Here is a 22,857-nt window from a genome sequence, read left to right on the forward strand (position 1 = left end):
TTATATGTTGACAGGGTGAATAACCAAGAATGACCAGAAAAAAGTTAACATTCCTATTTTCACAAGACATTTGGCGATATGCCTTCCAATGGCATCATAGCTTTGCTTTTGACGCCTATCCTTCCAATGACCTAATGTGTGGATATGGTGAATATTTGAAGGTAATGTGCCACATTCTGGACTTCCATTCCTCAGTTGAATGACTAATTTGTATGTTCTCAGAACTAAACAGTTTGTGGGGTGCCCTGCAGTTCATCATAGTTTTCAATGCACTTTGAATTTGTTGGAAAAAAGGCTTCAAAAGTATAGAAGCATGAAAATGGCAGGTACCTCTGCAGAACATCTGGTCCAATTCCTGCCCAGAGCAGGGTCTTGAGCTACAGCAGGTTGCTTGAGGCTTTATGCAGCTCTGTTCTGAGCATCTCCGAATTTACCAGTTCAATCAACTTTAAGGTATGTTTTTTTTTTCTTCTCGTATTCCAATTTGTGCCACTGCCTCTCCCTCTGACACTGAACACCAATGAGTAACATTGGCGATGCTGTCTTCACTCCCCTCATGAGGTATTTATGCACAGGTAAAATCCTCCTGAGCCTTCTTTCTTCAGCCTGAACGGTTCCAGCTCTTTCAGCCTCTTCTCCTGTATCAAATGCTCCAGTACCTTAACCACTCTAGTAGCTTGGCTTCTATGAAATATTGTACAATAAAGGCCATTAGAGGCAAATCCCAGCCATGGAACTTACCAATGCACATGTGAAAAACAAATAGTTTGACCTTTTTAAAAAATGTCTATATGAGATCTGACTTGCTATTGATTATGAATCAGTGAACATCTTTTTCTACTCCTGCCTTCCATCCTAACAAGGATATTATATTTATATCAGACTTATGGTGAAGACTAACAATTCTTTTAAAGGTAAATATTTTAGAAACCTGTCCTGCAATACAAGGTTGTGCTGATTCTATGAAAGCTTAACTAACTGGGGTGATGTGAACCAAACTAAATGTGTTTTTGAAGCATAGTGACTTCTCCTCTGTTAATGGTACCATGGTCAGAGTACACACTTGCCATGTAAGAATTTCACAAGCAATCCCAAATTACTTTCAAAGCCTGTGTGTTAGGACAGGAAACACTAGAGCACAAAAGTACACCTGAGTCAATGCTGAGCCCAAAACATAAACATGCCCAACATAAACACTGTGTGTGTGCTGCTCATGTCCAGATAAGTAATGCTTGCATCAGTTGATAAGTGTGACAGTCAGTTTACTTCTAGTTTACTTCCATGGTAAGAATAGCACAAGAAGCAGTCTCCTCCAGCCCTGATCACATAATTACATGAATTTAACTCTTTGTTGCCATAAGGCTGCTTGTGGTATGTAATTTCTGATAGCTTGAACACTCTAGGCTGCATCTCTCATGGATCAACAGTGACTGTTTTCTTTGAAAATAAAAGAAAATCTGATCAACTTCTAGAACAAAGAGCATAAAACACTGCCAGCCAAACACCGTTTATGACAGAACATTCCTCCAAATGTTCTGCAGTCTATGAAAGGAGACCCCTTCTCTAATCTTCTCCCATTTCTGTCTCCTCGTGTGAGCAGCGCTGGGTCGAGGCACCGTGGCTGCCTTTTACATAGGTGCCAGTAGCCCTGGGGGTAGCACCGTTCTCAGTGGGTGCAGGAGCTGCTTTCCCCACTGAAATCTGGGGCCCCTCTGCTTAATTGTTATTACTGTTAGTAATACCTGTGGGGTGCAACCGCACCCGGTGACACAAGGCCGCCCGAGGCCCCCTAACACCCGTTTCTCCATCTCTGCACCCCGAAATCCCCCCATGTCCGCACTCCGGGACGCCTCGGTCAGGCCGGCGGCAGAGCGGGGCCCGCCGGGCAGCATCACAACAAGGCCGGGCCGCGGGCCTGCACCGCGGGATAGCGGCCTTAGGGCGGGGGAGGCTCCAGTATGGAGGGGCCGGGCCGGGAAGGGGTCCCCGGGACCGCCGCTCCGCTCCAGGGGAGCACGCAGAGCCCCGAGCGGCGCTTGGCGGCCGAGCAGCGGCGGAGGCGGCGGCAGGAGGAGCCGCGGAGAGCCGAGCGCCGCCGCGCCGCGCCTCCCCCTCCCGCCGCCGCTGCCGCCACCGCCGCCGCCGCCACCCTTTCCCGCGCCGCACCCGGCACAGGCCCCGGCCCCGGCGGGCGGCTGGCCCGAGGCGGCGGGCAGCGGCGGCGACGCGTTCCCTTCCGCCTTTTCCTGGGTCTCTCTCGGGCAGTGACGTGACGTGCTGACGGCGGGCCCGGCCCGGGGAGCTTGGCCGCTTCCACTCAGCTCCGAGCTCGGCCCCTCCCTCCCCTCCCGCCCGCCCGCCCGCCCCGCCGCAGCCGCCGCCGCGCTCGGCCCAGTCGCGCTGAGAGAGGCCGCGCCGAGCCGAGCGCCGCCGCCCGTCACCCGCACGGTAAGCAGCCCGGGAGCGGGCCCCGCCGCCCGGCCCGGCCCGGGCCTTTCCCTGCCCGCAGCAGGCCGCGGCGCAGGCCCCGAGGAGGCCGCAGGTAGGCCGCGCCAGGGCTCCGTCACCAGAGCGGGCCGCAGGGCTCGGGCCGGCGTTTTCCGCGCGCCCGGGGCGGCCCTGAGCGGCGGGGACGGCGGCGGGAGGGGGGCGGGAGCGGAGGGGGGCGGTTGCGGGCCAGGGGGGAGGCGGGCGAGGTCGGTGCCAGGCCCCGGGCCCGGCCGAAGGGGGTTCGGAGAGTGTGTGGAGGAGGAGACAAAATGGCGGCGCGCGGGGGGGGGGTGGCGGAGGGCGCCGGGCGCCATCTTGAATTAATCGCTCGCCATAGCCGTGCCTAAGCGCAGCCCGGCCGGGCCGGAGGGGGGAGCCCCTGGCCCCGCTCTGCGCGGCGCCGGGCCGCAGGCTCCGCAGAGGGACAGCCTGCCCACTCCGTCGCTCCCCCGCCTCTCCCTCCTCCCCGCCTGGCAGCCGGCGAGTCGCGGGGGAGCTCGGCGCTTTCCGGCCCGCGATAGCTTCCTGCGCTGCGGCGCCGGGGCTGCTAGCCCATCTCACCCCCCTGCCCGCGGCCTGGGCCGGGCGGGTTTTTGCGCAGTCGGCGCGGCGGTGGGAGGTTTGCCCTCAGCGTCCTGCCCCGCCGCCAGCGAGGACCCAGGTGAGGAGGCGCAGTGTTCCCGGCCCTCTGGGCCCCCCTCGGTTGTGGCCTCTTCTCCTCCAAGCTGACCGACCCCTCTGCTGTAGAGGTCTCCAGCACAGTGGAAAGTAGTTTCTGAGGGACGCCCAGCACTGGTTATATCTTTAATGTAGGTTTCGTTGAGCGTTAGCTTAGATGTCGCCTGGTGCTCAACAGCTCTGTGAAATCTGGAGAAGGCCTCTTTTGTAACCAGTTTCTGCAAATACTCACACCCTTGAACTACAACAAAGAGGAAAAGACTTATTTTTTGTTTTGTTTTGTTGTTTTTTGTTTCCTTTTTTACCATACTACAATGAAAACAGCAGTGCTGATACTCCTGCTAAAACTGAGGGAGATGCATAAAGAAATAAACAGCAAAATGATTACACTGTCACCTTTGTAACATTGTTTTTATTCCATTTATTCACCCAGTAATGGTGGGGGTTATATCCAAGATAAGGATTAGGTGCTGCAGGAGTCTCATTTTTAACCTTTCGTGTGTGTGATTGAGAGCATGTGTGCACATGGCATTCTCTGTAAATGGGTCACGTAGGGAGTTAAGACACTGTAATAGTGGTGTAGGCTGAACCCATGGTGGTCTCATGCCACCACGAAGCTTCAGACAGCAAAGGGCTCCAATCCAATTGGAATGTATGAGGCATGCTGTTTTTTTAATGTGATGTAGCAAGGCATGATGGGGACGTGGTTGTGGTTGTACTCAAGTATTTTTAGTGTGGGCTGGGGCTATTGGACAAGAATGGGAAATTTTGCTGTTCTTTGCTTTATTCTAGGATGAGTGAGAGTTTCACTGTGTGGTATTTGGTTCTTTTTGCCTCTCGTTCTGGATGAACAGATAAACTGTTCTTTCCTTAGGAGTACACAGAAGAGTAGTTTGTGTATTTCTTTATCCTAAGGATGGCTTTTCTAAGGTCTTCCTCCTTTTTTTTTTTCCTTTACTTCCCCACTCCCTCTTTTTTTAGCTCAAATACTGACCACTTCTGTTGCATATAGTAATTTCCTTTTAAGTAACTCTATTTTTTGCTCTCTCTCTTGATAGCTTGGTCATTTTTTCTTAGTTCATCTTGATTACATTGCTAGGCCTATTAAGTCAGGGATTTGTTTGTGGCATAACTATTTCATGTCTGCATTTCTTTTCTTGACTGATTGTATTCAGGGAGGAGTTTTATGGAAAAGGCTGTATTTTGCTTGTGGAGTTTACTTTATTGCTTAATAGCATTCATTCCACAAATATGTGTATTACTATTTGTCCTTTCACTTGAAAATATTGCCTTCATAAAACCAAAACCAGGCAAGTCTCTGAATAAATATGTAAAAGTCATCTTGTAAGAACTGCCTTTACAGGTCGAATTAGAAGTTTTTTAGGGTTGTATTAGTTCTAAATGTACATAACGATAGACTCAAAACAAGTAAAAGATGTATGTGTTTAGTTCTTTGTAGAGATGGATACCCATTGCTAAGGTACCTGGGCTTTTCCCATTCTAGTTAGAAGAGCAGTTCCCAAATTACTGGGCTTTGGGCAAAGAACCATATAGATTCAGACACTGAGAAGGACTAAGTATTCTCTTTCTGGGCACCTGCTTCTCTTCAAGAGTTTTGGTTCCCACACCAGAACTGGAAATCCTTCTCTCTGCTTCATTGCCAGAACCTGCTCCTGAGGTAAGTGTTGTTGGAATATTTTGAAGAGCTGAGAGGAGTTTCTGCCCTTCTTGAAACCTTGCAGGACGAACTGCTGGAATTGCTTCTTAGCCTGAAGATAGAGTTTAGGGCGATCACCAAGGAATGTGAAGGTATTTTGGTGTGGTGCTCACAGTGAGGCGCTTTGATGTTTCTCACGTCACAGCAGAATGGTCTCACCACAGAGCTGCCACTGGGTGCAGAACCACTGGGCATACCTTCCTTTGTGTGGTGAACCTAGGAGCACTGTGCTGGTCCACTGATCAGATGAAGAGCAAACAGGAAGAAACACAGCATTTTTTCATCCTCTGCTTAGAAAGTTCAAACCCTGAAATGCTTTCGGGATTTTTTTTAGGGATTTTTTTTTTTTTTTTTTCTACAAATGCCTGGATGCCTTTTGGGCTGCAGATTTTGAATTAGGTGCCTTTAATGTTTTAAACAGTTTACTTAAATCCTGTTTTAGATGCCTGACCTGAAGCTTTACCCACAGCACACATTTCTGTGTATGAGTGGAAGTCTGTGCCCTACTGGAGCACTTTTGAGGCCTCTATGGCCCTGCACAGGTGTAGGAATTTGTGTACACGGATTTGTTGGCTGGATCTGGATACAGAGTTCATTGTGGGAAACCTTATGTAGGAAGAAATGCAGATAAATTTTTTTTTCCCCCCTTCTTTCGATATCAAAGCATAAATCTGTGTCCTTTTAAAGACTGAGTCTTGAAAATTCAGTTGCTTGGGAAGCTTCTCCAGTCAGTTTGTGTAGAACATGAGCCTTCATTTTGAGGAATGTCATGCCTCTACGTATAAAGAGCTGGGTAATACAGAAGAGGCCTTGCTGGTACGCAGAGTATGCAATTGAAGGTTTACTGGGCTGTCAGCACAGGTAGCTGCGTCTTTGCAAAATTGCATCATCGTGAACACAACAGAGACTTGCTGGCTTTAGCAGATATCACTGGGGATTTGGGCAGCAGGGGTGAAAAAATGGTGTCGGTGGAGAAATGGTGTTGGTGGGTTTGCTCTGGAAGCTGGGATGTGGTGGTGCTTGTCTCTGAGTCCCACATGTGAGAGGACAGGCAGTTGGAAGATGGAGAGCCTCACAAAGACAGTGAAGAGTTTGAGGAAAGGGCATGGTAGAGAAAGCAGGAGTGCATGTATCATAAGCAGTGGGAATTTGTGGTTGTGTGGTGGTCAGGTGGATGGCGAAAGCAGGAAATAGAGAAAACTAATGCCAGTTCCTCCAGTGGTTGGAGGTGAACTGACACTTCAAGCTCATTGGGTTCCAGTTGATCTGAGGCCAGTACGTGTGGTAATAAAACCTTCACAAGCATAGTCATAAACAGTGCCTTGGCTTTTCTCCGAAACCTGGACAGTGAGCACTAGCTTCTGATGGGCCTCATCAGAGGAGGGAGGCCATGAGTTTCCACTAATCTGGAATGACTCTGCCTCCTCCCAGAAAATCTCCAGAGAGCTGATACAATTTTGCTACAAATTTCTGGGTGGTGTGGTTTTGTGTAAGTTATGGGAGTGTACTGTAGTTGTAAACTGAAAAGATCAAATGAGCAAATGAGCAAGTAATGGACAACGTAAGTACTGAGACACCAGAAGTTAGAGTTCAACAAGAACTGTGAACTGAAAATAATGCTGAAGATGACAGCATGTTTAGGAGAGATTTGTAATGAGTTGGCTGTGTGTGTTGGGATGGAATTTGGGCAGGAATAAATCTTTAGTAATGATTGCATGAAACCTTGTTTCTTCTCTATTCTTGGTTCTCTGGCCTAGCAGAAGTTGATCACATCAGGCAAGCAACGTTTTGAAACAGATTGTTTGCTACAAATGACTGTTGCAACTTTGTGTTTTTTATCCCCATAAAGACTTACTTAAATGTTAGTTGGTATTATTTCGAAAAGCTGATGATTCTTATGGAAATGTTGGGCAAAATCTTCATGTTTTTTTTCTAGGCCTATTGTGAAGGTAGCAGTGAAGCTGGGAGATTCCCATCACTGAAAAATGGCTGGGGGATAGGAGAACTGCTGAAGTCTGTGTTGTCCGCTTGCACAGAAAACATTAGTTTTCTTGCTGGTTCAGTATTTATGAAGCTAGTTGTCTTTAAGTGCAAGTTTACATTAGATCTTGTTTTACCCAACTAGGTTTGCCTTATCCTGGTAACAGTGCTTGTATGTAAAGAGAAAAAGAGTATGAAAAGAGAGTGGAGTTTTGAATCTAGTTAGCATTTTGACTTTGTAGTACTGATTGGCTCTTTTGGTAAGAGTGCAAGTGTTACATGTTGAAGGAGAGCAGACATTCGGTTGACAGACTTTGACTTTTGGCAGTTTTTGAGAACTGGTGATATTTTAAATATAAAAGCAAATTGGTACATTGTCATGTGGCAGGTGTATATTCTAAATATTCACACATCTGAAGTTTGAAAACTCATGGTGTTATACTCTGGAAGCAGTGTACATTGTTGACTTCAGTTCCTGAAGTGGACTAAAAGTAACTTTCTCTTGGCTGTCGTGTACTCTTTTCAGTATATGAAGGGGGATGTATCAGAAGTGAAGGGTTTCACATTGCTAGCTGCCTACCTTGAACTTCATCTTCTTCACCTTTCTTGATTTGAGAACATTGCATCCCCTGCTACTCCAAGAAAAAACTTGAATGTGAACTTGCTTAGGCTTTGACTTTTTGTTGTTCCCCATGTAAGATAATAAGAAAATCATGTTTCCATATCACTTTATCACAGCTTTTTCTATTCTCTCTGTATTTCTGGGTTTTTGACAAATGGTCTGGGATAGTCAAGAGATTGGCCTCCTCGTACTGAATCATGAATGTTTGGTGTTCTGGAGTAGTAGTTGTTGAATGCCAAGTGATGGACTCTGAATGATACTTAGGCTGTCTTCAGGCCAAGAGATGTTCCCTGTTCAATTTCATATGCCCAGAATTTCAGCTTTTCCTGTGATGAGTATTGCACAGGCAGAGGCAACCTTCTTAGCGTAATACTTATAACTTAAATAACCTTTCTTCTTTACCTTCTACAGACAGTGTGACTGATGAGAGTTAAAGGCCATGGATGAAGATGGGCTTGAATTGCAGCCGCATGAGCCAAATGCGTTTTTTGATCCAACAGGTCTGTCAGGAGATAATATGTAAATAAGAATGTACACATCAGATGCTATTGACTGCTTTTAGTTCATGTTGTCTTTGCTTAAAGGTTCTATGCTTCATCAACGCTTTTGTAGAGTCATCACTTCAGATTTTCATCAGCTTTTGTTACTCAAAGCAGTACAAATGAGCCACTCTTCTGTGAAGTAATAGTTATTTGGATTGGGGGAGATCCTAAAATCTGGTAACCTTTTGTTCATCACGTTGTTCACCTTAGTCATGTTACCATCTACTGAGGATTTGCTTTATCAGCTCCTGTATATCTGTCTGCCTGTTTTAATTGCTTGTAAGCTATCATGATGGTTTTGCTAAATGGCTACGTAGTGTAAAAGCTGAAGCAAAATAGAAATGATTTCAATATTAACTGCTTCATCTGAGTTAGTTTTACAATGTAAATGTTATTTTAATTGTATTTTTCAGGAGCAGATGCCACACATATGGATGGAGATCAGATTGTTGTGGAAGTACAGGAAACAGTATTTGTTTCAGATGTAGTCGACTCAGATATAACTGTGCATAACTTTGTTCCTGACGATCCAGATTCTGTAGTAATCCAAGATGTCATTGAGGATGTTGTTATTGAGGATGTTCAGTGCCCAGATATTATGGAGGAGCCAGACGTACCTGAAACTGTCATTATTCCTGAACAAGTGCTGGACACAGACGTGGCTGAAGAGGTTTCTTTGGCTCATTGCACTGTTCCAGATGATGTTTTGGCTTCAGACATAACAGCAGAAGCAATGTCTATACCAGAACATGTACTGACGAGCGAGTCAATGCATGTACCTGAAGTTGGACATGTAGAACATGTAGTTCATGATAATGTTGAAGAAGCAGATATTGTCACTGATACTCTGGGAACAGATGTTGTTTCTGAAGAAGTCTTGGTGGCAGACTGCGCATCGGAAGCAGTGATCGACGCCAATGGGATCCCTGTGGAACATCAAGATGAGAAGGGCAACTGTGAAGATTACCTGATGATTTCTCGTAAGTGTCTGGGTAAAGTCATCAACATTGTTATGATGTGGGCTTGGTTGATGCTCGAAATATCTAAATGAAGGCTTACAGCAGAACCAAAACCAGATTTTCTCTATTATTTAACAAATTGCAGGTCTCACTAACGTGCTTAAATTGAGCTATCTTTAGGAATGTGTACTAGCTAAAACTTCTGGTGAAATTAATGGAGAGAACAACTGGCAAATGGATGACTGATTATAGATATGAACAGTAGAGTAAGAATTCCAGTAAACTGTATGCCATATACTTAGTAAGAAGTGAAAGAAAATAAGTGTGACATTACTTGGACAACCATTTATGTACCAGTTACTAAGATTACTGCCAAGTCAATAAGAAAACCTAAAACTTATGTAATGGAAAAGAGAGAGTCAGAAAAATGATTTTTAGAAGCTTGAAACACCAATTTATCCTTGTCTTTTTATTGTTGTGAAGACCTCTCCTTCTACTTCATTTACGGGTAGATACAAGCAACAGTGTATTTTTCTTTGCTTTTGAGGATGTGGTCTTTTCTTTATTAAGCACAGGACAGAGGTGTGCTGCTAATTAAAAGAGCTGAGAAGCAGTTGTGAATATCTTAGTCTTCGGTAGAACAGTGGCACAATCCATTGGATTCACATTTCAGAAGGCTTAGAAAGTGGGCAAACACAGTGTATTATCGGTCTTTTTTCTACTGAGGATATCCATTAGTGTGGAGCAGAGCCTGTTCTGTTACCTGTTGCCATGTTCACTTAGTGCAGCACCTAGAAACATCAGTGTCGCTACTGAATGTGTTCTTCCTAGAAATAGAAAAGCTTTGTTAGGCTGATACATTTAATTGCAACTCCAAGCACTTCACTTTTAGCCAGCAGTCAGTAACTCTGTTGATGAGGCATGCTTTTTGCTCTCCTTCAGTTACCTTTTTTTTTCCTTGTTTTTCTTTTGCTTTGGGTGCTTCCTTTGACATGTGTGATAATTTGTTTTAATTTTATATTCTGTGCTTTCGGATTTTAATGCTGTTTCTCCTTACCTAGGATCACTGCATTTCTTAAATTATCTTCTCTTGAGTTTCTTGAGTAACCTTGTGCAGCCATGTTTTGAGTTTATATGAGGTATGGTTAATTCTCTGTTATCTGAGAAAAACAATGACATGGGCTAATGCAATATATGGATAATACAAAATATTGTAAAGTTAAGCTGCAGGGACGTACCGAAGTGGAGAGAGGAGGGATTAGGAATGCTGCTCCCTGAAATACTGTGTATCCAAACAGATAAATTCTCTCTGTACAGTATGCTGCATATAGAGCTTTCCAGTTCTGGTCCCCACTTAGGTCAGATGAAATTAAGCTTAAATGCTTCTGCACCTGCAGCATAGTTAGGCAGCAAAGTGGATAACCCATCCATGGAATTGAGACCTGACCTTAAGGGCCCTGCTGGTGATAGTTGTGTGTTTCGTATCCTCTACTCTTGTTCTTCCAAATGTTGTCTCACTTTCTTCTCTGCAAACCTTTTCCCTACAGCTTGGACAGCTGTGAAACCTTTGAGGTTGCAAGCACAGAAACACTTGGCATACCATTGTCTGCATTCATTTAAGGGGGAGGGGTGGATAGAGACGTCTCCCATTCAGCCGTTTCTGGTGTAATGGAGTAGAGGGTTGATGGTTGAGGGATGAGGACAGAAAGTATTCCTTGATGCCATGTAGTGCAAGCCCTAAAATACCCGCCCAGCTGGGAAGCCTGTTAGATACAGGTGTCCTCAGCAGCTCATACCTGATAGAAGACAGGAATCTGATTTCTGTGCTCAGATAGTCTCCATTTTCAGTCACGTGCTTCTCCATATGTATTTCTATGCTTTCTTACTTTATTTAGTATTAAACGCTCCCTTAGTGTCTTGCAAAGTAGTTTCTTTGGATTCGGAACCAGGCAGCATTTAAAATGTTTGTTTTTGTTACCAAACACGTATCTTCTGTATTTGTGTTTAAAATGTTAAATATGTACTACAGCTCATTTTAAAGGGAAGTTCCCTGTTACCACCTACTGTGTTTAAAGCCTGCATAACAAGTTCTTCTGGTTGCAGAGTCAGGCTAGTGCTTTCCCGTCAAGTAAAGGCAATCTTTCCAAATAGTCTCTTCGCTGTGTGGAAAACATTATCTTGAATTCATTTCCTTTTTTTTTCTTTTTGCATCAGCAGTTATGTGTGTTTATTGATCTTTTCTGATGACTGTCTCTGTTCTTCAGCTGTAGGTGGTTTTTAAAAGGAAGTAAAATCAGCCCTGGTTTTTATTTATTCGTCTTAACCTGTAAGCTCATGCTTGATTTTGGCAAACCTCCTTGAGCTGCTGGGGTGGATGCTGGAATATCATTTTGTCGGCCATTACAACAGCCAAATGCAGCTGCTTCTCAGAGCTAGAAGGCAGATGTTAGGGGTGGTTTTGTCCATATTCTTTTATCTGGCTGCCTGTAAAGCGGGTGGTGACACTTTGGGTTCTTTCTGTGGCCATAGGTTTCACAGAAGATCACAGATCAAACCTTTTTGCTATCTTTTTCCTATCTTTTGGCTCCCTTGAAATGTTTGCATTCTTGTTCCTGATGAACAAGAGCCTATACTGATTTATTTTCTTTTCAAATAAGATAATTTCTTCACTTTTATCCTGAAAATACTAGTTTCAGAATGACTAATGTACATGTACTTCAGTGTTTGTGTCTTTGCCTTCTTTTTTGGTTTCATGCTGTTTGGTATCTTAAGTGAGTGTAGTCCCTGTGGGTTCCATTGAGTGACTTTCTTTCAATAAACTAAGTTTTTTTTCACCTCCAAGATCATGTTCCTTGGCACAGCTTCTATTATCACTTGTTGATTGATATATTCACCTTTTTTTCTTGGATATTTTGCCCTGAAGCCTTCTTTTTTGGTCTGTAGTAGATTTGAGACACAGGAGGGCTGAGTCAGGTATATGCTCATTCATCAGAGAATGCAAACTGCTACTAATTAGTAGCTTGAAAAGGATTCAGGAAGGTTTGATAAATCAGTTGTTCTCTCATGTAAGGCTTAAGTCAGTTCATAGGGATTGCCCATAAAGTTTGATCAGGAAAGGATAAATTGTGTTCTGACTCACACTGATCCGCTTTGTTTGGTTGTGATTCTGAAGGCCTGAAAAATCAGCTCTCCTCGTGTAAAGCAGTAATGGTGAGATAGGTGGTAGTTAGCAAAACCAAAAAAAAAAACAACAACCAGCATTTGCTGACAAAGGAGAGTTGTACTGTATTAAAGAAACCAAGGTTTTTGCTTGTTTGATTGTATTTATTTGTTTTTAACAGTTTGGCAAAGTAAGATGCTTGAACTAGTTCCAAAAGAGAAATACTCTGGTATTCTTGTATTTAATTGCAATAAAAACAGTGAGGCACCAAGGGGCTTTGATCAGAGGAGTGTGGGGAGAGGGAAGGGTCACCTTGCAAATTTAATTTGGCCTTTTAGAAAGTTAAGTGATGTATCCAAATGCAGGGAATATGTCCTTTGACCGAGTGAGATGCGTCTTTGCATGCTGTATCTAACTAACGAACGCGTTTCATCACAGGAGTCAGAATCCAGGGTGCTCAAAGAGGTGCAGTAATGACTGTGACTACTTTTTTTGTAGGATTAGGGGAAGCACATGTGTTCTCATCCATGAATAACATGCCTAGGTTGAAAGGAATGGATCTTATACACAAAGCCATAATGTTCGTGCCTTCACTGCTGCCATACCGTGGTTGACTTCTAGTTGACTGCTGCCATACAGTAGACTTCTAATCAAGAAAACAAGATGTTTTGGTTTGCTTTTCTGGTGTAACTAGTGTAAATAGGTACCTCTCCTCCTCACCTTTTTTTTCCCCTGAGGCTCTTAAAGATTCAGGAAATCCTTTTTCTTTCTGCGAGGCAGAACTTATTGCCATGTGTTCTGCTCGGCCTTCAGAAGGGCCCCAGCAGTTGTTGCAGATGGGCTGCTCGGGAGGTCGCCGTGAGAGGGAGGGAGAGTTCCCTCTGTCCGGGCGTTGCCTCGGAGCTCTCTCTGTTTTGTGGTCTGGGGAGCAGAACCGGAAGGGTGAGTGAGAGTTAGATGCTACGGAAATGCTCCTTGATTGCTGCCCTGAGGGGAGCTTCAGACTCTTCAGGGTATGCTGTTGCTCGTGTGTAATGGGAAGGCATTGAAATGAAAATAGAGCAGATTTCTCTTTTCCCACAGGTTAGGAAACCTACTTTGCCATTAAAGAAATAACTGGATGGTAAAAATAACTGAAGTGGGCTAGGAATTCTTTGTTATCAAGCGAGGTACAAGTGAAATGTTTGTACTACAGATAACTGAGCACTCTGTCTGAGGAATGCAGCGTGCTTTTAATTATTTCAGAAAAAGCAAGAGAGTAAACTGCGTCCTTTGTCATTAAGAATAGGTAAATAGGGTAGTTTCTTTTGTGTATTGGAATATCACTACTCCTGTTTTTTTCTAGCATGTGACTTAAGTTTAATAACAACCCGTTGTGTCTCCTTGAAAAGAAGTGGTCTCTATAAGCTAAAATGATGATTTTAAGGTTGGTCAGGTTGGCTTTTTTTGTGTGTTTTTTTGTAATTTCAAGGAGGAAGATGTGTGGGATCCTTTAATGGACTGTGAGTTTGAATGAAAACTGGATGTCACCAGAGCTTCAGTTTCTAATGTTGATCAGTCAAGTAGTTATGAATATGAATATTTTTTTCTGATTGCGGGGCTGAGATATGTGGCAAATGTAGAACCGTAAGGAAAGCGTTAAATAGAAATCAGATTTCATGAATGCTACCAGAGAGTTAAAGAATCTGTATAGATAAGTGCTTATGTGTATCCATAGGACAAAATACTGTGGAAGTGGTGCTTTGTGGGATAGATACCCCTTCTCTTTTGCCTTATTTCTCTCTCCCTATTTTCTATTCCATTTTCTTTCCATGCTGCTTTTCTTCATGTTTCCTGTTTATTATTATACTGCAAATACTATTACTTTTTCAGGTCCTTCAAGGACTTAGTTTTTCACTTCTTACCTTGTGTCGGAGTGATTATTTTTTTTTCCCTTTTGTATGAGAAGAGTTGGCATTGTACTTCTACAAATCAATTTCATTACATTTGAATGGGGCTGTTAAACAGTACTTTGATTGAGAGACCGGGGAATGTTCAGCATGAAGACTAAGGGGATCTTATCAATGCTTATCAATATCTGAAGGGCAGATATCAAGAGAGTGGGGCCGAGGTTTTTTTCAGTGGTGCCTAGTGACAGTACAAGGGGCAGTGGGCACAAACTGGAATGCACAAAGGTCCATCTGAACACGAGGAAGATTTTCCTTACTGTGAGAGTGACAGAGCACTGGAACAGGCTGCCCAGGGAGGTGGTGGAGTCTCCTCTGGAGGTGCTCCAGTGCTGCCTGTAAACTTTCCTGTGCAACCTGCTGTAGGGAGCCTGCTTTAGCAGAAGGCTGTGCCAGGTGATCTCTAGATGTCCCTTCCAACCCATACAGTTCTGTGCTTTTAAAAATACTGTTGGGTATGGAGCGAAGTCAGGGATAAACAAAATAGAAATTATGTAGGGAACTTTATTTTAATCATGTCGTTTAAACATGCTTTTGAACCTTGGAGAATTTACTTCAAAGAATAAACAGTGTGTGTTTTTAAGGTCCGGAATTCTTCTGTTGTGTAAATGTTATCAGTGGATATTTCTATACATGTTCTGTTTTTGTTGAAAGAAACCAACCTGTTCCGTACAGTGCATGTAGGTTTTTCTCTTTAATTGCTTCAGCTGTAGTTTTCCTTCCTTGATGTTCCAGCATCAGTTGAACTTGGTGGCAGACTTCCCCTTTGGCTTCAGCGATGTAAAATCAGTCTACGCTGATTTGAAAGCCTTCCAAGTACACATGTGTGACACTGGCGACAGCCAAGTTAAAGGAGAGCAACTACCCATATCTAGTAGGGACCAAAGCAAGTCTTCTTTTTGTCAGAGTTGCAGTGAAGTTTGGTGTTTGATGCGCATGCAGAAGAATTGATAAAAGTCCATTCAATAACTGAGTGTGTGTAACTGTAGAGCTACACTGTTAATGATGTGATTCAAATCAACATCTAAGGGTTTTTACTTCTGAAATGCTTTGGGGTTCTGCTGAAAGACATTAAGTAGTCCCTTGCCATCGTTTTTTTTTAACTACTGTGTTATTTGAAAGAGGAACTGTAGAATTGTCACAGATTCTGAACTTAGAATAAGAGTATTAAGATTTTTTTCTGCTGCTGTTCTTGTGAGGAGAGAAGGAAGCTAATTTATTTTAGTGCTCATTAATGCATTTAACTTTATTCGTATTTCTTTTTGAATAATGGTGCCATGTTGAGAAAAAATACTTAAATACCAATCATGTTTGATGCACAAGACAGAATGCATGCTACTTTTATCTAACAAAAACCAGTTCATTGACTTCCTGGATTTTGAGCTGAACTAAATTCCTGAACAACAGTAATAATAACAGTAATGAAAATGATCTTCTGAGCTTATATTTGAGCTCATATTTTTTTAATTTTAAGTAGATTTTCAAGTAGAGAGAAGATATGCAGTCACTGAGTAGTAAAGTTGTGCTGTAGTTATGAGGGTAGTTTTGTGAGTGCCAGTGAAATGAGCACCTGTATTAAAAGTTCTTATGTGCTAAGCATGGTAGCTAAAAATGCTGCAGCAGTTACTGTTCTAATGCATCTTTTTAGTGTATGTCTTATACCTTCATGTTATGAATCAAAGCTACACTCAGCTCTGAGGGAGCTGGATCTTCTTTTAAATGTAGTTAACAGTGAACTCACCAATTTCAAAGGCATGTTGTCACATGAAGAATTCTTAAATAATCTTAACGCTGTGAGAAAGTTGTGGAGCTTTTGGAACTGGAAGATCGTGTAGAGGTTTTGAAATACTAGATTGGATTTTATTAGTGCATACTTAGCATTTTTTCTTGAACACCCATGCTTGGAAAAGTAAGATGGTGTGTGTGTGCCTGTGCCCGTGTAGTGTGTGTCTTAAAATCAGAAATATGTTCCTTAGAAAACTGGCTGCTTGCCATGCTTGTGTGGGAGGCCCAGGCAAGTTGTGGCAGTTCACGCTGGAACTGGGTGTCAGCTCACTTCTGGGAGGGAGAAAAGAAAATTTGAGATGATAGTTAGGAGAGTTTGTAGGACTGCGGTATAAAATCCAGTGCAGGTCCCCTCTGGTAATGGTGCTGTGAGTTGGGTAGGTGCTGCAGCGTGAGGGCGGTGCTTTGAAACTGTGAGTGGATGAGAAAAGGTGCAGCAGAAAAAGCGGTAATAACACCACCGTGCAAGAAACCAGACTGAACTTGCAGAAATAATGGCACTTACATTAGAGGGAGTGGAGCAGCAGATAATGCTGTGGAAAATAAATGGTTAACAGCTTATTAGATGCAAAGGGGAAAGCACTGAAACTGAGAATAAGTAAAATTACACCACAGAGTTAAGTACTGACGTGCTGTTCCTTGCTACCACCATCTTGCTGCAGATCACCATTTCCCTAGTAGTGTTGCCGGGTGTGGTGCTCATGCTTCTAGGCATGCAATACACTTGCACTTTCCCCTTAACTAGGAGATGTGGCTTGAATTTATTTGCTTATTGACATTGATTTCAAGGATATGAAAAAGAATTACGTACTGGTAGGTTATTTTTCACAATGTAATTTTGAACCGCTTCCAAATTTGAGAAATAAAATTTTTCATAAATCTGTCTGTATATGGCTGGATAATTTTAATAACTTGTTTTTGTAGTGGATGATGCTGGTAAGATAGAACATGAAGGTTCTGCTGAAATTACCATGGAAGCAGAGTCAGAAAGTGGATCTTGTAAAGTGGATGGCATTTGTCCAGAAGTCATCAAGGTCTATATATTCAAAGCAGACCCTGGAGAAGATGATTTAGGTAAAAAATGCTCATTTTAGAATACTCCAACCTGACATGTGAAATTTTGCATAACTAGAGACGATGGTTTCTCTCAAGTCAGCTGTAAGGAGCTGTGGGTCTAAATGTGAAAGAGTTGCAAACTTTCAGTTTTCTGCAGTTTAGAATAGAATTCGAACAAAATGTATTAAAATATTTTGTCCTGGTCTTCCTAATTAGGGGGCACAGTAGACGTTGTGGAAAGCGAGCCAGAAAATGATCATGCAGTTGGCTTACTTGATCAAAATAGCAGTATTCGTATTCCAAGGGAGAAAATGGTTTACATGACCGTAAATGATTCTCAGCACGAAGACGAAGATTTAAGTAAGTAGGTGGCTTTCATTTGGGAACAGGGATTTTCACTTTCAGCAGTGCAGTTCTTATTAATTTTTTTCTTGATTTCTGTTTCTCTTAGATGTTGCAGAAATAGCCGATGAGGTTTATATGGAAGTGATAGTAGGAGAGGAAGATGCAGCAGTCGCCCATGAACAGCAAATTGATGACAATGAGATTAAAACTTTCATGCCAATAGCATGGGCAGCAGCTTATGGTAAGTAATATTCACAGAATTCTTCCTGGTGAGAAAATACTGGGTTGGTTTTTGGAGGGCAGTGGATTGTCTGTGCTTTTGTGCTTGGTTTAGTCTAAGAATCGTTTCTGAGCATAATGAGGCTTAAAATTAAGAGAAGAAGAGAGAAGCTGTGAAACAGGCTTCTTTCTGTTCCTTTTTTATCAGACCTTTTCCTTCATGTTGTCATGATGTGGAAGGGGAAGTGCACAACCTTTCAGTTGAAAAAATTGCATCTCAAGTACACTTGTCTTTCACAGTTTTAGTATACTTTGATTGGGAATAGGACTCTGGGTATTTTTATTTGGAAGAGAAAAAAGCAGATGGGAATATATAGGATTCAGTGTAACTGTGAAGAGCATTCCTGGCCTCTAGCTTGGTTTGAGTGTTTTCTGGAAGGAACATATAAATACGTGATTTCACAAATGGAAATAACTAATTAACAAAAAAGATGCTGGAGGGACGCATCTTTAAATTATAACAGAACCTTGAGAATATTTATTGAACATTAGTATCTGAGCACCAGCTGGTGCTTAAACTGATGTCCAAAACTTACATAGGCTATTAGAGCAAAATCTCATCTTAGGCATTCTTCTTTATTGCTCTCATCCTCCTCCTGAACATACTTTGAGTAAACAAAGCAGAAGAAATAGTGGAGTTGAGGGCAAAACTTAGGAGATGTGTCTGCGTGATGTGAATTTTGGTGATGGTGTCATAATCTAATGACAGGGAAGCGCTGAGAGTGCAGCACATGGCTGGAATCGTGGATGTAAGTCTAGTGAGGGCAAGATCTCAGGGAGCAGTGTGTGGTGAAAAGTGCTTAGGAGGTGGATGGTAACGCACCCACAGCCTTACCTTTGGCTGAATGTAGTTGAGCATAGTTTCAGTGCAGAGGAAAGGACGGACGTCTGGCTGAGCGGGAATTCAAAATGAAACGAAATGAACTTGAAAACAGTTGTAGAAGGAATGCTTAGTGATTGTGGAGAAGGAGGATAAAATTGAGCAGACTGCTAAGAACACAGAGATGGAGTTTAAAGTGGAGTTAAGAACATAGGAAACAGTAGAGCGACTGTGTCAGCAGCAGCAGCAAGCAGCCTAGCATGCAACTTGAGAGGTGGTGGGGAAGGGAAGAAATAATGAAGTATGAAGGCGTGAGAATGGCTGAGGTTTGTCATTTGCACTTTGCAGAGCTCTTCTCCACTTCAGGATGTATTAAAAGTTGATGACAAATGGGATCTTACAGTGGCAAACCTGTTTCATTGCTGTATCATAGCAAAGCCCCATTCTTCTATGTGTTCTATTCCAAAAACTCTTCACCTCTATTTTAGTATTAGAACATGTTTAAGGCTTTCTTTTTTTTGTGTTACCATCTAGAAGGACTCTTCATACACCTATTGCAAATTGTACTATCTGTGTGTAAGATGTGAAATTTTTTTTATTTTCAACATTTACATCACTTGCCGTGTTTGCTGTTCACCACTTGGGCTAGCAGATAGATCAGAATCTTCAGGCTCTGCCCAGAGCTGTTACTGGTTCTGATTCTTTTTGCATTCAAGCATGAATGTTCATTCACAGCACTCTACAAAGAGAACAGCTATTGAGCATCTTACACTGTCTCCCACGTTAGTCTTTCACGTGCTCTTCTTTTAAACACAAAGCTCTGTGAGGAAAAGGTTGTTTTCTGTGTGTTACACATGCTCTCTGTTTCCAGTAGGAATAGTTTGTGTTAAAATAGAGGCGTACGAAGAATGTACACACTTCACATGTGAGTTTGTGGGCTGTTCAGAACAATTGGCTGATCACAGTTCCTGTTTTGAAACTTAGTTTGGGATCTTCAGTGAGGTGAATTCGGATGCCCAGAAGTGAATGAGAGCAGATGTGGATGTATTTCAGGACTGCTGAAGACCATCAGGCGCAGTAAACATTGTGACCTGTTTTTGTTTACTGATATTAAACGTCTGGGGTGTAATTAGAAGGCAAAGAAATGCAAAAAAAAAAGTGCACTTAAACTCTTTGTGAAATGGAAAGCTATTTACTCCTGTAAATTGTGTACTCCTGTAAAATTAGTTCTATGGAGCCAGGGCTTCCAGGTTGATATCACTGTATCAAGAATAGTTCATCAGTTAGCTACAGAGTGGTTTTTTAACTCATCCTGTACGTTAGAATGCTTTAATTAAATGTCAAAACAATAGCTTATCTTTTTTTTTTTTTTTTTTTTTTTTTTTTTTTTCTAAGTAGCATTAAAGAGTTTGTTGCTCAAATAATCTGTGGTGTGGTGACAGGAGGTAACTTTTAAACCTGCTTTGTTAGGTAATAATAACGATGGCATTGAAAGTCGGAATGGCACTGCAAGTGCTCTTTTGCACATAGATGAGTCAGCGGGACTTGGGAGACTGGCAAAGCAAAAACCAAAGAAGAAGAGGAGACCTGAGTCCAGGCAGTATCAAACAGGTAAGTCGTGGCTGTCAGCGTGCTTGCCTGTAAACAAGTGCTTTGCTGATAGGATGTGTAATGCCTTTTAAAAAAGAGTACTTAGAGAGTTGTTTTGTTGGCAATGCTTCTAGATCATGGAAGTGTGCAAATTTTCTTTTGAAGTTTTTTAATAAAACAGTATTGGAGCAAAAAGTTAAAAAAAAGAAAAGATGAACTTAACTTGCTACGCTGATTTTAATGTGTATTGAAATTAACTTTTTTTAAAGATAAGGTCAGATTGATAAGCAGTACTCAGTAATAGTACTTTTAAAAAACCTTTTTGTCTTCATTGAAATTATACAGAACAATACACTTTGTTACACCAGCTCAGCTAGTAACTGGTAAATATGAACATTGTATTTTTTGGTAGATAGCTTTAATAGATGCCCTTTTCTTTTTTAATTGTGAAGTAAATTGCCTCAGTGTTTATTGCAGTGTTCTTATTTGCATCTGTAAGAACAAATATACTATTTTGGTGTTATTTGGTTTCTGCTACTACTGTGTTACATTTTGAAGGGCTTATTTGGTCTGATAAAGTTGAAAAGGAACACAACTTTTCTTTAGTAGTCCTGCCTTAAATAATACTGGAAGTTTCTTTCCAAATCATGACTTAACTGTAGGAGTTCTGTTTTGTCTGTCTCTGAATAAGTAAACCCAGCAAGTCTTAATTTTCAAGTTGGCTTTTTCTATTTCCAGCTGCGTACTCTGTTCTCCTAAAACATTTTTGGATAAGAGAGTTTTTTAGCATGCCTAGACAAATTCAGGATAAACAAATCAGACTGATGGGCAAACAAGTTCCAAAGCTTTGAGGTGTCTCTGTGTGAAACGTGTTCTCATTGATCCCTGCTTGGTACCTCTTCAGATTATAACTGCCAGATGGCACAAGAAGGAGGTGTTAGTTTGGGGACATAGGAATGGTAGTCAATGGGAGGTGGCCAAACTGCCAAATCTGCAGACTGATGAAAGGTCAAAGAAGATGGTGTGATAGGCTTACCATGTAACGCTGAGCGAGCTGCCTTCTGTGTGTGTTCAGTGTGTGACCTCAGAATTACTTGAGCTGATGAGCAGTTGGATGATGCTTTGGTTATCTCCATCTGAAATTAGTATTTCCTTTCTCCTGATGATGATAATAGATGAAAATGCTAATTCTCTCCATTTCTTCTACTTAGCCCAGTATAACAAGCCTGGCTATTACATAGCAAAGCATGTGTGTCTAACTCGATCTTACTTAGCAATTCAGCTTGGTGTTAAGGTTGAAAGGAAAGAATGGAATGAAGTATAGAGTTGTTGAAAGGGTTTTCTTTGTTGTTTTTCAGCAATAATCATTGGCCCCGATGGTCATCCACTGACAGTCTATCCCTGCATGATTTGTGGAAAGAAATTTAAATCTAGAGGTTTCTTGAAAAGGCACATGAAAAACCACCCGGAGCACCTTCTTACTAAGAAAAAGTACAGATGCACAGACTGCGATTACACTACGAATAAAAAAATAAGTTTACATAACCACTTGGAGAGTCATAAGCTGACCAACAAAACAGAAAAGCTTATTGAGCGTGATGAGTGTGGGAAAAGCTTCTCTCACGCGGGAGCGTTATTTGCGCACAAGATGGTGCACAGGGACAAAGGAGTGAATAAAATGCACAAGTGCAAATTCTGCGACTATGAGACAGCAGAACAAGGATTGCTAAGTCATCACCTTTTAGCTGTTCACAGCAAGAACTTTCCTCATATTTGCGTGGAGTGTGGCAAGGGATTTCGTCATCCGTCGGAGCTGAAGAAGCACATGCGAATCCACACTGGTGAGAAACCCTACCAGTGCCAATATTGTGAATACCGATCTGCCGACTCTTCTAACTTGAAAACTCATGTAAAGACTAAGCATAGCAAGGAGACGTCGTCCAAGTGTGATATTTGTTTCCAGACTTTTTCAGATACCAAAGAGCTGCAGCAGCATACACTTATGCATCAAGAGAGCAAAACACATCAGTGTTTGCATTGTGACCATAAGAGCTCAAACTCGAGTGATCTGAAACGACATATAATTTCAGTCCACACAAAAGACTATCCCCATAAGTGTGATATGTGTGATAAAGGCTTTCACCGGCCTTCGGAACTGAAAAAACACGTGGCGGCTCACAAGGGTAAAAAATTGCACCAGTGCAGACATTGTGACTTTAAGATTGCGGATCCATTTATTCTGAGTCGCCACATACTCTCAGTTCACACAAAGGATCTTCCATTCAGGTGCAAGAGATGTAGGAAGGGCTTTAGGCAACAAAATGAGCTGAAAAAACACATGAAAACACACAGTGGCAGGAAAGTTTATCAATGCGAGTACTGCGAGTATAGCACTACAGACGCCTCAGGCTTCAAACGGCATGTTATTTCCATTCATACAAAAGACTACCCTCACCGATGTGAGTATTGCAAGAAGGGTTTCCGAAGGCCTTCAGAGAAGAACCAGCACATTATGCGGCATCATAAAGATGTTGGGCTGCCTTAAAGTCTCTTTCACAGACTTACGGCTGGAATTGCAAAGGAATTTTGCCTTTCGGGCAGTTAGCTTATTTTAAAGCCAATCACCTGCGATCACACACACACACACACACAAACACACAAAGAAAAAACCCAACAAAAAAATACCCCCATACTGTGCATTTGATTTGTTGCTGTATAAAAATAGGATTCTTGCTTCTAGTTGACTTTTATACTTTTGTTCAATAGCGTGTTCTGAATTCTATTCAGTTTGTTTAATAAATGAAGAAAAGATGGCAACAATAAAGTTGCATTTAATAAAGTAAACCCTGTCTCTTAATGAATTTTTCAGGCGTAATAGTTTAAGTATA

General features: G+C 42.2%; 1 protein-coding gene across 5 annotated transcripts; it reads left to right on the forward strand.

Annotated features, from left to right (window-relative positions):
* The first annotated feature begins 2,352 nt into the window (after positions 1-2,352).
* On the forward strand, positions 2,353-22,621 carry ZFX (zinc finger protein X-linked). Of its 5 annotated transcripts, none has more exons than XM_052674018.1 (8): positions 2,353-2,448; positions 7,899-7,987; positions 8,443-9,009; positions 16,804-16,953; positions 17,152-17,295; positions 17,387-17,521; positions 19,850-19,990; positions 21,328-22,621. In XM_052674018.1, exons 2-8 carry the CDS (start codon positions 7,927-7,929, stop codon positions 22,512-22,514), a joined length of 2,385 nt encoding a protein of 794 aa, XP_052529978.1. In that variant the 5' UTR covers positions 2,353-2,448; positions 7,899-7,926; the 3' UTR covers positions 22,515-22,621. The 5 variants fall into 5 exon arrangements, with proteins under 5 accessions (XP_052529978.1, XP_052529980.1, XP_052529982.1 ...); XM_052674019.1 differs by lacking the exon at positions 2,353-2,448 and adding an exon at positions 2,523-2,542; XM_052674020.1 differs by lacking the exon at positions 17,152-17,295.
* The last annotated feature ends 236 nt before the right edge of the window (positions 22,622-22,857 follow it).

This window comes from Tympanuchus pallidicinctus, unplaced genomic scaffold (genome assembly GCF_026119805.1).
Source record: "Tympanuchus pallidicinctus isolate F22 unplaced genomic scaffold, pur_lepc_1.0 scaffold14, whole genome shotgun sequence".
NCBI classification, from domain to species: Eukaryota; Metazoa; Chordata; class Aves; order Galliformes; family Phasianidae; genus Tympanuchus; species Tympanuchus pallidicinctus.